Genomic DNA, 17,730 nt, shown 5'->3' on the forward strand with positions numbered 1-17,730 from the left:
CAGGAATAAATATGAAGAGAGACTTTGCTAAAGTAATGCAAGAGCTCTTCTGCTTCAGGAAACTGATGTTCAGCAAATCAACCTCTAATGACAATGGAGCAAGCAGCAAATGCAAATCCACAAAGTAAGGAAGGTATACAATCACTTTACAGCGCTCTTTCATAATATTTAACACATACATTAAAACATAAACACTGTTTTCCTTTTTTTAAACACTTTGATGTGCATTGCTGGATCAATTAAGGGACCAAATCTTTGCCCCATCACCTATATATACTCCCTTTATTCACAATTTCTATGGACCTCATTTATGAAAACTAGTATAGAAAAAGCTGAACATAGTCCTTGTGTATGCGTGGGTTTCCTCCGGGTACTCCAGTTTCCTCCCACACTCCAAAAGACATACTGATAGGGATTCTAGATTGTGAGCCTCATTGGGGACAGTGCCTATAATGTATGTAAAGCGCTGTGAAATTAATGGCGCTATATAAAGTAGTAAAATAAATAAATGAATAAATAAATACCGTAAAACAGACCACTTATGTCATTTTCGACCTCACACAGAAAAAAGCCGTGATCTGATTGATTGATTGATTGATTGATTGATTGACTTGATAATGGCAAAACCTCTCTATATCTCTTTACAATAATGGTCTATTGTGGGGTTGATGTAGGCAATGTGTTTTATCTACTCATATATATTGCAAAGTTGAAATTCCTCCTGGGATCCTTTTAAATCAATGTGATACACGTAAAGATGGGTAGTTTTATTTTCACTGCCGCCACCCAGCTTCAAGTCCAGCTCTCTGTGGCAGCCAACCTTCACTTCGGCACCAGGTGCCCATGATGTCAGGCTGAGGATGATTGGGTGCAGAATCGGGCAGCACAAATTGAACTGATCATCTCTATATACAAGCACAAAAGGAGGATATACATATCCCAAAGTGTAATTATATAACTAAAGAGGTTAGAATTTGCTAACTACCTGCCTGCTCTACCCATCACCAGCTCAGAGTGGTCACTGACCGCTACTGCCGGCGATTCAGCTGCTCCACGTCAACAGAGCAGCTCTTCTTCTTCCAGGCTGCTCTGTCGATTGTGCATGACTTCTAACGTCATGCTGATTGATACCCGGTTTATCGCAGTTAGGCAGCGGGGAGCCAGCTGTCAATCAGCATGACATCGGCAGTCACATGCCTTGAACAAAGTAGAGAGAAAGAGAAGCCGCTTCTCTGTCAATGTGATGTCAGTGAAAGCCACTGAATCGCCAGCAGGAGCGGTCTATGAACATTCTGTGCTTGCAGAGATCGGTTCCATGCACAACAGGCAGGTAGTAAGCAAATACCAGCATGTTAGTTTTTAGGCACATTGCCAAAAAAAAGTCCCTAATTATCTCTTTAAGTATCAATTAGGTATAAAAGCTGTGCTTTACAATACATTCATAGCGTAATAAACAAACATACATGACATAGTAAAAAGTGAGAAATACAAAGCAAATGTGGAATAATGCAATATCTAATGTATAAATATCAGTGCACATAAGGAAATATAATTATCAATCTGGAAGGTAGTACGGAGGATCAATCAATGCACCATAGGAGATTCAAGACAATATTTACATAAAGATTTGTATTATATGTAACCTTTAAGTAGGATAAGCTCAAAGAGAGGCACAGCAGTTACATGACCTCTTGATTGGAACATAACTGCTGGTGGTCAGCATTATTTACTACAAGGGACTGTCCAAAGTGTGATCCTCACTATATTCATTATTGTGCATCTTACCTTGAGCACTTCATTGAACTCAGGATTACTTGTGTTGGTTTTTACTTTTGTCTTTCGTTTGCTCTGACGAGATTTGTCAGGAAGAAGATATGCCTTTACATACCTAGAAACGTGAAATTAAATGTATAGTATTAGCTAAGAGATGACATACAAGTAAGGATAACGACACCTTCTGGACCTTGAGCTGAGTTTTGTTATTGCTGCATCACCCGTTAGGTGATGGTGATCCAAAATATTGGGAATATTTAGGGAAGCCAATAACAACTGAGTTGAAAAAAACAACTTGTACTTGTTCTTAGGGTATTAAGAGCAGGCTGAGCTCCATGCGGAATCTAATTAGGGAATTTACCCCACTTGGGAAATTAACAGCAGGTTACATTATTGGGTTACTTTCAAGTTTGATACATTTTTTTGCATTAACTTTTAAATTGTTTCTTTATCTTATTCTTTATTCTGCTGCTTTAGTGGTCTCCTGATTTATGTCATATTATGTCACCGGGAATAATACTTAAAACCACAGTGCTACATCCTATAGACTAACATTCAACTCATTGTTTTCTGTGCTGATTAATTAAATATGCAGTAGGTAAAAGCATTTATAATACTTTTTCCGGGGCTCACGGGTCTGTACAAAACACCATTTTTATATTTGAAATAATGCCTGTAATACAGAGATAAAGATGTTCTTACGGGTCCGTTTTGTTCTTCTTCTCATCGGCCACAGCTAGGTTTTTACAACTCTTCACCAGAACGTTCAAAGCGCCTGTTTTATAGCTGTAATTAAGATTCAGTATGATTTCCCCTGTGACTTTCATATTATCATAGTCCCAAATTTCACTATAGGCACTTGTCATGCTATTGAGACTTGCCTGAAATAAAACACAGAAAAATAAATTATAAAATAGTTATTTACCTGATGCATTGTAGCGTGCAAGAGAAAATATATTACTTCTAGGTATTATGCACATAGTATAAAAGTAAAAACATATTTAAAACTGTGAAGTCCAGAAAGAAGAAAAAATGAATGGCACTGAGATTAAATGTAATGAGTTACTTACTGGTATGGACAGGGCCGCCATCAGGGCATTATGGCCGTGACTGGCGTATGGGGCCCGATGGGCAGAGGGGGCCCGCATCGGGCCCCGTCTCATCTGCTCACCGGGCCACTACCGGCAGCCGCAGGCTAACCGGGCCCGCTGCAGCTGTTTAAAGCTATTGACGTGCGGGCGCGGGCCCGCACGTCAATAGTTAACAGCCGCCAGCCAATCTGACGCTGGCAGCTGATGTCAGCTGCAGCGTGCGTGCATGTCGCCGGCATCTGACATCATTGTCAATCGCCGGCGAGTGCACGCTGCAGCTGCGTGGAGACGGAGAACTTTGCCCGCCGCAGGAGCACAGCCAGGTGAGAAGAACTTCTTTTTTTTTTTTTTTTTATTGAGAGCGGCGATCCGGGGGGCCCAGGGCAGAACGCTGGACACGGGCAAAACGCTGGACATGGGCAGAAAGCTGGACACAGAGGCAGAAAGCTGGACACGGGGGCAGAAAGCTGGACACGGGCAGAACGCTGGACACGGGCAGAAAGCTGGACACAGGGGCAGAAAGCTGGACACAGAGGCAGAAAGCTGGACACAGAGGCAGAAAGCTGGACACAGGGGCAAAACGCTGGACACAGGGGCAAAACGCTGGAGACAGGGGCAGAACGCTGGACACAGGGGCAGAACGCTGGACACAGGGGCAGAACGCTGGACACAGGGGCAGAACGCTGGACACGGGGGCAGAACGCTGGACACGGGGGCAGAAAGCAGGACACGGGGGCAGAAAGCTGGACACGGGGGCAGAAAGCTGGACACGGGGGCAGAAATCTGGACACGGGGCAGAAAGCTGGACACAGGGGCAGAAAGCTGGACACGGGCAGAAAGCTGGACACGGGGGCAGAAAGCTGGACATGGGCAGAATGCTGGACACAGGGGCAAAACGCTGGACACAGGGGCAGAAAGCTGGACACGGGCAAAACGCTGGACACAGGGGCAGAAAGCTGGACACAGGGGCAGAAAGCTGGACACGGGCAGAAAGCTGGACACAGGGGCAGAAAGCTGGACACGGGGCAGAAAGCTGGACACGGGGGCAGAAAGATGGATACGGAGGCAGAAAGCTGGACACGGGGGCAGAAAGCTGGACAAAGGGGCAGAATGCTGGACACGGGGCAGAATGCTGGACACGGGGGCAGAATGCTGGACACGGGGGCAGAAAGCTGGAAACAGGGGCAGAAAGCTGGACACAGGGGCAGAAAGCTGGACACGGGCAGAAAGCTGGACACAGGGGCAGAAAGCTGGACACAGGGGCAGAAAGCTGGACACAGGGGCAGAATGGAGATACAGGGCATGATTGGAGACACGGGGCAGGATGAAAGACATGGCGGCATGACTGGAGACAGATGGGGCAGGATTGGAAACAGATGGGGCAGAATGGATACAAAGGGGGCATGATTGCAGGCATGGGGGCATGATTGGAGATACAGGCATGATTGGAGACAGATGGGGCAGGATCATGGGGCAGGATGGATACGATGGAGACAGATGGGGCAGGATGGGGAGATCATATGGGGCAGAATGGATACTCATGAGGGCAGGATGGGAGAACATATGGCTGACGCCAGGAATGAGACACACGGGGGCTAGGATGGTGAATATTACCATAGGGGCTAATTAAGGGATATTATTATTGCAGTGATGTATTTATTTTATTTTTTGAGTATACTGTTTTAAATGGGGGGCGGTCCTGTTACTGTGTAGAGTGATACTATGTCGCCTTCTTCATGTGGTGTAATGTAGAGGCTGGGAAAATTAAGTAATGTGTTCTGCAAGCGGAACTCGAGATAACTGTGTTATTTCCTGCAGAGACGAGTCCTGGCTGGATGAAGTGATGGCGGTCTGTGCTGGATGAAAGATGAATGACTTCACCTAGAGACGTCACTGGTGAGTCAGTGTTACCTATACAATGACACTATACACTGTATACTATATACAGAGGTCCTGTGTACAATGTCACCAGTGATCACTGTATTACCTATACATTATATACAGAGCTCCTGTGTATAATGTCACCGGTGATCACTGTATTACCTGTACACAGACACTGCTTACTAATTACAGATCTCCTGTGTATAATGGCACTGATGGTGGTAGTATTGTGTTTTTTTTAAATTTCTGATCAGTATTGTAGTATTCAGTCACTATGTGGTGGTAATATGTGGTCTGGTCATGATGCGGTGGTATTTGTTCCTTGTATTTGATATTATTCGATCACTGTGGTGGTAATATGTCATCTGGTCATAGTGCTGTGGTATTTGTTCCTTGTATGTGGTATTATAGGTCATTTTAAAAATTGAAAAATAAATAAAAATATACCTAAATTGTATTGCATATTTTAATAAATATTTAATAGGTTACAGCAGAGTAGGGCCCGGCCAAAAGTGTCTACCGTGTTATGGTGGCGGCTTAAAAAATCTTTTGGCCAAAACAAAAGCTGCCGGCTATATGTGTGATCTGGTGATGGGAACTGTCAATGTGTGATAGGTGAGAAGTGGAGATTTTCCAAGAGAGAACGGTGGGACTGTGGACAGTTTGACGGGTGGAGCCTGGAGTCGGGGCTGGGGTGGAGCCTGGGCGGAGTCTCAAGAGGGCCCTGAAAATTTTGCCAGTATGGGGCCTCAAAATTTCTAGTGGCAGCCCTGGGTATGGAGGGGTAAACTCTGAATCATTGGCACATTGTGGGAGTGGAGTCACTTGGTGGAGGGTGCTTGCCAGAAGAAAAACATGTAGATAAATCCAAATGAAGAAGAAAGCAGCAACACTTCCGTTATGTGACGAAGAAACCTTAGTCCTTTATTTCCAATATATGTTCATGGACAAGGTAATCAGAGCAGGGACAGTGCAAGTAAAAGGACGACGGCTGTTTCACGTTATACACGCTTCCACGGGTCCAGGTGCACAATGCCCCTTACAGTAGGTCAAAAAGATGATAAATTGATAAAGCCAGTAAGTACTGGCAAGCTTATCTGCACTCAGATCTCGCCTCGACGCGTTTCCCTCCCATGATATAGTTCCTCAAGAGGCATATGGGAATGTCTGTGTAAACATCACATCAGACTTAAGTATAGCGCCTGGCTTTATCAAGTTATCATCTTTTTGACCTACTGTAAGGGAAATTGTGCAACAGTGCATAATATATATGGACATAGGTCTAACTGCATATTGAAGGGCATGCTGCAATATTTAACCTGATGTTAAATCTTTTGTCAATAGGGCATGTTGTAATATTTGAGTTCTCTGTATATGCCTGGTATGGTATGTTGAGGGTACATGTTATATTTGTAAAAAATTACTCTATGCTTTGATAAATATAGACACAGGTTTAACTCTATGCTAATGGGTATGTTGCAAATATGTTTGGAAGGGCATTAAGAAAACAATGATGTCTTATTGTTGGGACTCAGAGTTGTAGATCCCTTTGGGACGATTAGATCATTTTTATGTATTTTGCATTGTGTCCTTATTTGAAGTTATTCGGGTGACAGTTTATAAATCCCTGGAAGTCAAGTTTCAAAAGACAGTGAGGGGTTATTGGCGGCTTAGCACCGTTCACTTTTATAGGGTATGGTGACACCGTTTAACTGCTATTTAAGTATAAACGGTTGCTAGGGCTATCAGGGAGAGCCGCCGAGGAGCGGGGGCGCCGTGTTGCATTCAAGAGGGTGCCAAAATCCGCTGTCAGGCAGGGATCACTATAGGGATATGTTAGAGCTATTCAATTGTCCCTGTATTCATGAGTATTGCCTTTAGCTTGTACTAGACATATTTTGTATGGTGGCGTTTTTTGTTGGAAATCTTTGGTTGGTTATATACTGCAGTAGTACTCTATGGTTTGTTGTGCGGGATGTGTTTTGCAGGGGTTAATCTGGAAAACCCCACTTAGTGATGAAATCAGGGAATTCTAGGGATAGAAGGGAGAGCCGCCGACGAGTGGGGGCACCATATTGGGTTCTAGAGGGTGCCAACCTCCGCTGATAGGTAGGGTTAAGATAGGGGTAAAAAGGGTGAAATAGGTATACCTATACCCCAACCTACCTATGGTCTGGTCGGGCATTAGTAGGTCATTAGTGACATGGTGTCAACTGGTTTTATAATTGTTTTTTGTCTTTTTGAATAAAATTTACATTTTTATGGTATTATAATGGTTTATAATTATATAAATTATAATTATAATATAATATATTATAATAATATAATAATATAATTATAATATAATTATAATTATATGGTTTTTTGTGAGCCTCATTCTATGTGACTGCAGATTTCTGAATTCTCACAGTGCACACACTGCACACTCTCTGGTGCTGGTGATATGCATACATGTGGTCACGTGCTGACAAGACATGTGTGGCCTCACTCAATGAAAATGAATTGAGTGAGGCCAGGCATGTCTAGTAGCCAGAAGTATCCAAATCAGATACTTGTGCAAAGGAGAATCCTAAATGTGTGCAGTCCCTGCACTGTGAGAATTCAGAAGCCTGCAGCCACCTATAGTGACTGCAGACTTTCATCTCAAACCTGGTTGCACCCTTTAATTATAAAAAGAAGCCCTGCAGCCAATCCTAACAGCCTGAATTATACTCACTGTCAGGATTCAGCTCTGCAGGTTCCAGTGGTCATCACATGGCTGCTTCACTCATATGTGACTTCCATATTGTTGGGTAACAACGAGCTTCTCTTCCTGCTTCTCTCAGTTTTTAACTGAATATTGAATTAGGGAGAGCAGCTCGTCGGCACATGACTAAGTGTGCAAATCGCATATGTGCTTGGGGGAGTGGGAGCACCAAACTGAATTCTTGCTCTGGGTACCAGAAAATCTAGATACACCTCTGGCAACAGTTAACAGCTGCCAGCCAATCACAGGCCGGCAGCTGACCTCAGAGCGCATGATGCCGAAGTACTGTAAGAAGTCACTGTACTGTTATACGCTGGAACAACGCTGCACGCCTCAGCTGAATCGTGGGTGAGGGCATTGCTGGAGCTCGGCCAGGTAAGGAAAAACCTTTTTTTTTTGCAAACCAACGGTATGGGGCACATTATACCGGTATGGGGGTGCATTATACTACTATGGGGGGAGAGGGGGAAAGGGGATGCATTATACTGCTATGGGGCTGCTGCATTTTATACTCCTATGGGGATGCTGCATTATACTATATATAACTATGGGGTGCATAACACTTTATAGGAGGACTATGAGGTGCATTTTACTATTATGAAGTACTATGGGGTGCATTATACTTTATCGAGGACTATGGGCTGTGCATTATACTTTATGGATGACTATGGAGGTGCATTTGATTATACTACATGGATGACTATGAATTGTGCAGTATATTATATAGAGGACTATGGGGGTGCATTATATTCTAAGGAGGACTATGGGAGTGCATTATACTTCTTATGTGGATCCCCATGACTACTATGTAAGCCCATGATGAGTATAATGGTTTATTTTCTTTTTTACATTACAGAATAACTGCAGAATGGGGGACAAATATATACCAGGATGGGGCACAGGAGAGTTACGCCCCTGAGGTCAGACTATACAACATTGTAATAAAGCTATAGTGTGCAAAATGAATAGGGAAAATGTGAATTAGGGTGGAAAATATTTTGGCATGGTGATGGAGGCCCCATTTGAAAGTTTGCACCGGGCCCATAACTTTGTAGTTACACCACTGGGTAGTACAGTATGTCCCTGGGCTTGTGGGAAGAATTTTGTCTTTTGTTACATCAACTGACTTGGTATGTTACCTTTTTACTTAATCCCCATCCCTTCTATGTTGACAGTATACTATAACATACAGGATTCTGCCTAAATGCGTTTCATAGTCCAGGGACATGTCGCTTCATCAGCCCATCACCCTTCCCTGCAATGTGATTGTGGGGTGCCGATGGGCTGCCATGGCAGGGGCAAGGGGTCCGCTGAAGGCCTCAATAGCTGCCTGTCAGAAACCCCATAACCGACCTGCCCAGGTCCGGACACGAGTCCCGCACAGCGCAGAATGGGACGGGTACACAGCACCTGTAGACACAGAACAGCACGGTCGCAAGCATGCAGGACCTGCGGCACATGATCGCAGGAGGAGGGGCCGGGATGGGGCCAGCCGTCGGAGCTCCCGTAGCGATCAGCGGAGTACCGAGGGTACTACCGGGAGACGACCGGCTGGGGAGCCGACAAGCGTGTAAACAGAAGAATAACCGGGTACAAGCGGGTGTCAGGAAACCGAGCGGGTATAACCAGAGCTGAGGGAAACAACCAAAAGGGAAGTCAGAAACCAAGCCGGGGTCAGAGAACCAGATAATCCTCAGACAGAACCTAATCGACAGGTAAGTGCAAAGTGGGGGACAGGCCAGGTCAAAACGAGATGCAAACTCACAAGGCAGGAACAAGGCACAAACACACAAGGGTACAGGGGTCACTTAACTTAGCCAAGGGCAGAAGTATAACTGACAAGGATGCAAGCCTCCAACGGCTATAAAAAGACCTCCCCTATCCAAAGGGAGGCCACCAGCATTAAGCCACGAGGCCCCTGCTCAAATCCTACCATAGGATCATGACACTGCCATGTCGATACTACTGTAAAGCTCATCCATAGGCTTGGATTCATAGGAAGCTATAATTTTAGCTTTATACTGTAGTATAGCAGTGTATAGAACAAGTTTTCACAAAATTCAAGTTCAAGTTCCTTAAAGGGACTAAAAAACAAAGCAAAACAAATGATTTCAAAAATATGAAAATTAGAATCAGCCTCTTTTTCCTCCTTTAAAGATAATGAAATAAAAAGCTATACATATTTAATATTGCCATGACTGTAAAAGTCTATGAAAATAGAAAATGAATTAAGCCGTACGGTAAAAGTTGTGAATAGAGAAAAAATTAAATGCCAGAATTGTGATTTTTTGGTCTTCATAATTCCACCAAAAAATGCAAGAACAAGCAATCAAAAGACTTGATGCACCCCAAAATGGTACCAATAAAAATGTCAGCTTGCTATGCAATAAACTGCCTTTTACACTTCTCCATTGTAAAAGGGAAATGAAAACACTATGGTTTTTCAAAAAGGTGACATGGACCAATTTTTTTTCTTATTGACCTGTAGAAACATGTATCTACTTAATTTTTACTGCACAATGCACTACATAAAAACATAACTCAAAAAAACAATAGCAAATTGCGCCTATTTTATCATAACAACTAACTTGAGTTCCGGCTCTTGGGGGAAGGTGAAGAAAAAAACAAATGCACAAAACAGAAAAATCACCCGGTCATGAAGGGGTTTATAGGATCAGACCAATGACAGTAAGTGATGGCCTCAGGTTACCACTAGCTCCTTTCCGCACAAGACATCGAGCATGTCCAGAAAACTAGTATACTGTAGAAGTCAATACATTTTCCAGACTATTGTACTAAAAAGTTTATGTGGATACTGTAGAACACAACTATGAATGTTGTTAAAGCAAAGTACCAGCACAGGCAAGATGTCTGCCTCCATAATAATATCAAGAAACAAACAAAAAAAAAATCAGAAAAATACATGTCAGTAGCTGGTTTAATCAGTGTAAATATAGGTAATATGTTATTTTTAATTATTGGAACTTAAAAAAAAAGGCATGGAAATCTCACTGTGACAGCAAACTGTATAAAATGTTATTATAGGGATGATTATATCGTGAGGATTATGACTCTCCTGTCTTGTCATATCCTTATTGTACATGTAATCTTACTTGCGTCAGAGAGATTCCCATTTACATTAATGGCCGTGAGAGTGTCATAATCAATAATGATTGAGTGTCAAACTAAAGAAGGTGAGAGTGAAGGAAATGAAGAACGCACAACGTGCTGTGTGATCCTTCCTATTTGTACAGTATAGTAGTAGAGGGTAACTGAGGTTCTGCACTCATGTGAAATCTTGAAACCTATCCATTCAGTCCCAAGTGCCTGACAATGGGCCGGGGGTAACAGTCTCTGAATTATTTTATATTGATTTGACCTTTTTTTCCTTTAACAAAGTCTTCACAGGAGCTGAGCAGCTTAATGAACTGTTTCAAAAGAGATTTAACCCCTTAATGACCGCCAATACGTCTTTTAACTGACCTGAGATATAAGAGAATAGCCTCCCCATACAGATGACAATCCAGCATCTGTCGGTTGTACACCATAGCTGACAACTTGCTGTACCAGCCACGATCAGTATTTGCACCTTCTAAATCTGTTTAACCCCTTAGATGCTGCTGTCAATAGTGACTACATCATTATAAATGGTTAACAGAGTGTGGGGGCTTCTTCTTTGTCACAATTGGTGCCCTCAGATCATGATTTTGTTGTCCTGATGTTTGCCATGGCAATTCATGACCAAATAGCGGCCTTAGAGTCTGACGGCTGTAGTAATCTGTTTAGAAGTTAGCAACATTTAGGTGGTAAAAATACACATTTTCATTTCTGTCATACCACTTTGCATTAATTCCTGTAAAGCACCTGAAGGGTTAATAAACTACCTGACAGCAGTTTTCAATATGTTTAGGGGTGCTGTTTTTAAAATGGTATCATGTTTGTGGGTTTCCCAATATATGGGACCCCTAAAGTCACTTCAAACATGGATAAGTCCCTAAAAAAATAAATTTTGTAAATTTCTTTGAAAAAATGAAAAATTGCTGCTACATTTTTAAACCTCCTAAAATGCTAACAAAATAAAATAACATTTTACAAATGGTGCTGATGTAAAGCAGACATGTGGGAAATGTTATTTATTAATGGTTTGCTGTTGTATGACTATCTGGATTAAAGGGATAATCATTCAAATTTAGAAAATTGCTAATTTTTTAACATTTTTCTCAAATTTTTGATATTTTTTATAAATAAACACAAAAAATGTTGAACAAAATTTACCATTATCATAAAGTATAATGTGTCACGAAAAAACAGTCTCAAAATCACTGGGATTTGTTGAAGCGTTGCAGAGTTATTACCACATAAAGTGACACTGGTCAGATTTCAAAAATTTGGCTCGGTCACTAAGGGGTTAAAAGAAATGTAAACCTAATCTCAGCTTCTGGGGGAGAGTGCCAGAAAGTCATTAAATACAATGGGATTGTAGAGACCTCTCACAGTGAAGTCATGCAATTTTGCACAGGACTTTTGGGCTCATCATTTTATTCAGCACTTTCTTTGTTACAACATAAAAGTAAACATAAAGTCTTGTAGAACAATTTGGATGTGCCACCCACTCTGCAGTTCCTGCTGCTATGTAACAACCAAAACAAACAACCAAAAAGCACAAATAAAACTTTTTATTTTCAATACAATTATAATTTTTTAGCTCCTTTCATTTGGTGTTGGTGCTGTATGGCAGCCATTGCTGCTGTGGTGCTGTGCCCTAGAGCCATGGGGGCTTTGCCTTGCAGCATGGGTGCTCCCCCCGCTGGCGTTCCCTCGCTACAGCAGCAGTTGGTGCATGGCACCACACCTTTTAGGTCAGGGATGTACTGAGAGATTCACCGTGATATGGCAGTGGGCTTCTCACAATTTGATCCGAATTTTACACTAAAGGTACCGTCACATTTAGCGACGCTGCAGTGATATAGACAACGAGCCGATCGCTGCAGCGTCGCTGTTAGGTCGCTAGGAGACGTCAAACACAGCAACACCAGAACGATGCAGGAGCGATCCAGTGACGTACTTATCGTTCTCGCTGGTTGTTAGCTCCATGAAAACCATTGCTGGCATCGTTGCTTCTGCTGTCAAACATGACGAATCGCGCCGACCTGACGACCAAATAAAGTTCCAGACTTCTAGATACGACCAGCGATGTCACAGCAGGATCCAGATCGCTGCTGCGTGTCAAACACAACGAGATCGCTATCCAGGACGCTGCAACGTCACAGATTGTTGTCGTTCTCATTGGAAAGTTGCTCAGTGTGAAGGTACCTTTAGAACCTCATGTTAATTTTTGTAAATTTTTGCTTAGCCACAATAGATCAGTATATGATTTTTGAATATTAGATCCATGTCTTTTTTTTTACAGTTAAAACATGTTTTAAATATCTAAAATTTGATTCTGTTATATGCAGATTTCATCCTAAAGGGCTACGGTACATTTAATAGTGTAATATAAAGGCAATCTGTCATCGAGTTTTTGTTATGTAATCTGAGAGCAGCATGATATAGGGAAATATACCCTGATTCCAATGATGTGTGACTTACTGAACTGCTTTTTTTTTTTTTTTTAAATAAAATCAGTGTTTTCTCTGCTGCAGATCTAGCAGTTCTCTGAATGCTGAGCTCTGTATAACCCAGCCCACATCACCGATTGGTGACTTTCTATGTATTTTTCTTGTATGATGGTGGTTTTATTCTTATAATACAAGCAAACGTTTAATGTACTTGGTTTCATTCCTGAGCTTTGCAGGATCTGCCATACCACACTAGTACTAGCCAGGGAACCATAAACAAGACTATACATTAATACTGACTTCCATTATCGAACATGAAAGTGTGTCACAATGGGTTTAGTGCCTGTCAGCCTAATATGCTATTGATTCCAAGAGTGTCAGTGCCTGAGACAAGAAGTAACACTATATAACACTTACTAAACCCTAACTATAGGTGGCTGAAGCCAATAATCTTTTTCAGGAAGCATTACATTCGGCATAAATAATATAAAAGTGCATATATTTGTGCTATTCCTGAGACAAAGCTAAAGACAGTCACCTAAATATCCAGATATTTTTTTAAATATGGAAACACAGATAACGGGTGATGAGAGTTACAATTTTCAGCTTTCAAAAATAAATATTTACTTTAGGAAATCCTCCACAATTGCTGAAACATTTCTGACCAGCAGAATCAATTTCCATCAGTTCGGAGGTGGTCACTGATTAGCTGGACTTGTGGATGTGGGGATTTGTATATGGACATTTTTAAAGGGGTACTGAGCCACCTCTTTTTAGTATTAAGCCCCTTGACTCATATTGTTTATAACATGTCAACTACATTGAACATCATAGTCAGACATCAGCTCTCTATGCCTGCTGGTGGCACCAACAGAGGGATCACTTGCTGTGATACTGGGCAGCATGTGTTAAGCCCCACGACACAATTTAGATTGCTGTTGGCAGAACGATGGTTTGGCTTATCAACTGGCCAGGAACTATCTTGATCAAGTCTCTCCTACAAATGAGCGTCCAGGTGGCCGAGCGCTCCCGTATTATCTAAGAGAGAACCACTTCCAAGCATTGCTGGCAGTGACTTCTCTTCTATTGGAGATCTAAATCTTTGGCAGTATGCGTAGGGAGGTGGACCAGGCTAGCGATCCTTCTTGTGTGTCTGGGCTGGAACTGTCGGGGCTGTCCCCATGATTTCTGACTGGAGCAGTCCAGGACACCTAACTGGTGGGGGCGAGTCTGACTTAAATAGCGGTGTGCGTGGCAAGACGGGGCTTTTGGCGGGGAACCAAAAGGTTGACTCCCTTTCAACTGACCCATGCCAGCTATCTGTGCCTTCATACCTGGTTAGCAAGTCCATCCTCACTGGCACACACTGCTCAGAGAGACCTCCGCACCGTACAGTGACCGGTACAGAGTCCATAGCATTGTTCCGCTGACCACAGTGGAAGCACCGCCCAGCCATATCCCTGTGGTGCATATCCCTGTGGTGCCCACTGAAAACCGGCCTGCTCCTTAGGCTGTGACCGCTGGACTGTGTACCTCTTCTGCGACCTTGTCTACTGAACTGTTTCCTTTGTGCGCTGTGCTGCGAAACTACACCTCCACAACATCTCGTGACCGTACAAGGAGACCACGTGCCAAAGAAGCCGGAGGATTCATCACTGCGAGGAGACAGTGCATCGCCTTTCTGCGGGACCGGATCGGAGAAATCTCACGCCACCTGTGGCGCCACCGAGGGATCTTCCAGTCACCTTCCACCAAGGCCCAGAGACTGATAAGATAAACTACTGTTACCTTTATTATTGTACCCCCCTGCTTAACTTACTACTGTTTTATATAAAAACACCTGTTAACCCTTGCTCTACCTCCTGTGTGTCACTGCATCCTACGCACCTGCTAGATTCCTACATATGAAATGAGACATGCCGGATCCCAATCTCCCCAGACAATCATCTGTCCTGGGCCCCATACACATTAGACTATCAGCCGAACCCATCAATATCATTGGGTTTAGTGTAATGTGTATTGCGGCCTTTAATCCTGCCAATGAGCGCGCCCAGCCCCCTATATAAACTCTCACCCTCCAGCCACCTTTGCCAGCTTTGGTATTCTTATACTACCTGTCCCTGGAGGTCTGATATTAGATTAATATTCTGTATTTTAACCCCCTTATGTGTTTGATAATCCCTGTGATTACCCCTAGATACACTTCTGGATTGACCCTTTGACTGCCTGACTTTTCTCTGTGCCTGTTGTTTTTGGAATGTTCTCCTGGAATCTGACACTGAAACATCTTACTTTATTTTTGGTTTCAGGTTTTGTTCTTGTTGGTTTCTCTGTCTCTGGTACTGAACCAGCTGGTTTAGATCTTCCCTGAACTTAAAACAGCCAGTAGCTACTTCATGGATGCAACCAGGGATTCCTGCAGCGTAGGCCAGATTTTTATATAAGAGTTCAATGGTGGAAACCTCGATTCGCCTGGATCCTGCCAAGCAACATGGCTTATGTAACGTTTTAAAATGGATTAAGTTGACTGATCTCTCACAGTTTCCATTCAAATTATGCCAAGTGTCCAAAGCGGGAGAAGTTCCCTGTTCAACCACATAAATGAGAGCCCAAAGCAAGGATCGCCTCTATGACATCAATATGCCCTAACATTCACTTAGGAAGTGTGCATATTATTATTATTATTATTTATTGTTGTTATTATTATTAGTACTATTGTTATAACAGATAACACAAATGCAAACTAAAAATTAGATAATGCATCCTATGATTCTATATGGCTCCCAGTTCTGGATTTTTAGGACCTTGCAGGTAAAAAACAAATGGGTGCTTAGGCTTTCCGGGCATCTTCTTCAAGAATTTCAAAGTTGTGACTTCTATTGAACAGGATTTTATGCCTAAAACTTGGACAGCATATAAGAATTAATAGTAAGAAGTCTAACAGACAGTCCTGCTATGCCTGTATATGCAACATGTCTTGTGATTGAAGGCATGGGATATAGAATATTTTAAAGGGATATTTCCACAATATCATTATTTTTCACAAACCACAGTAAATGCATACTTATGGTTAATAGTATACAGCTTAAACTCAACATAATGTTACTTTCTTGGAACTTTTTCCCTTTTTTCATATCTATCCCTCTGAGCATCCAGATTCACATTACCCAGCAACACTTGCTTGTCCTCATTACTATAGACCCCCTCACTTTCCTTTTCTCTTTTTTAGTCCCATTCTGAGTTATCATCAATGTAATCTAAGTGTAGAATTCATCTTCTGCTCTGTGCACGTCATGCCCCTGTACAGTACCCTGCCTGAACAATTATATCTTCTGTCATCTACATTTGTATAGCTGCCTGTGTGATCGCACATCATTTTTAGTTGGTTTCTCTAAGAGATTAATTCCCCTGCATTCCTCCACAATGGAGCTTGCAATAACTAGGCAGTGTAGGGCAGAGCTGTGTTTGTTACCTGCTACTGACAGACCAGTGATGTGAAACTGCAAATGCTGCTGTGTAGATGCATATTTAAGATTTTATTTTACCATATGCTTGAAAAACATTTGCAGCTTCACGTCATTGATCTGTCAGTAGCAGTCAACAAGCACAGCTCAACTTCTCTTACCCCTCTATACAGAGCCTCATCCTGCTGGATATCACTCATTTTATTCCCTCTATATACAGTCCCATCCCATAGTATATAACTTCTCTCAACCTCTCTACACACAGCCCATGTCTTCTTAATTATCAGCACACACACATACCACTGCTTCCTAGTATGAGCTCTGCACCTTAATAAAGGAAGCTCCACTCCTTCACATGACATCATCCTTCATTGAAACAGACATGATCCAGAACAGAGCTGTGCTGACAGGAAGTCAGCTGATACTGCACTGTGCATGCTGACCAGGAGCACTGACACTGCTTCAGGACAGTACTAATGGCAACTAGAGGATAAATAGGGCATAATTTGGGGGTTGAAATATGTAAAGCTGGATCGATTTAAAGTGGAATTATATTTTCACAAATTAATAAATATATAATTACATCATTATATTTCTACATTGTCATTGTGGGAATAACGCTTAATTAGCCTTAATCGTTTAGTGGAAAAATAAATAGAATGAATAAGATAAAAAGGGGTAAAATAAGGTTATTTTTTAAGAAAATATTCCACTTAGTTGGGCAATAATAGGATGGGTAAACACTTTAAGGCAGGTAGTATATTAGTAGGATAAGTAAACTGCAAAAAGTTTGAATCAAATATTCATATAAAGTAGGTTTTTTTAAGTTTCTTTTCTTTATAACTTTGTAACAGCAAAATGTAAATATTACAATTAACCAATAATAATCAAGTAGCACTTGGTAAAAATACGAGCTAGTTGTTGTGTTATGAAGTTGTCTATGTAAATGTTAAAATACTCATTAATTTCCTGTTCCAATGCTTCCTAGGTCTTCTGTTGGCCTATATTTCCTGGTCTCTCTCAAAACACAGGAAATGGTTTCTCAACTCATCACTAGCCACAGCCGTTGCCCACCTCAGTAATTTGCTGTAGTGGTCACATGTCCTTGTGTTCTGACATCATCAATGCAGCAGAAACTAAGTTAGCTTTTAATCAATTATCCAACCTATGTATACCGTACATCTATTTATGATCAACTGAGACAATTTTATTGTGTC

General features: G+C 42.1%; 1 protein-coding gene across 4 annotated transcripts in view; it reads right to left on the reverse strand.

Moving 5' to 3' along the window:
* The window catches only part of SYTL5 (synaptotagmin like 5), a 461,654-nt gene that overhangs the window by 57,016 nt on the left and 386,908 nt on the right, over positions 1–17,730 (reverse strand). For all 4 annotated transcript variants that reach the window (XM_069761622.1, XM_069761626.1, XM_069761625.1 and 1 more), the window contains 2 exons: positions 2,476–2,654; positions 1,786–1,888 (listed from right to left, as the gene is read on the reverse strand). In XM_069761622.1, coding sequence (XP_069617723.1) covers positions 1,786–1,888; positions 2,476–2,654 — 282 coding nt within the window. The remainder of the gene's footprint in view (positions 1–1,785; positions 1,889–2,475; positions 2,655–17,730) is intronic.

Source organism: Ranitomeya imitator, chromosome 3 (assembly GCF_032444005.1).
Source record: "Ranitomeya imitator isolate aRanImi1 chromosome 3, aRanImi1.pri, whole genome shotgun sequence".
NCBI classification, from domain to species: domain Eukaryota; kingdom Metazoa; phylum Chordata; class Amphibia; order Anura; family Dendrobatidae; genus Ranitomeya; species Ranitomeya imitator.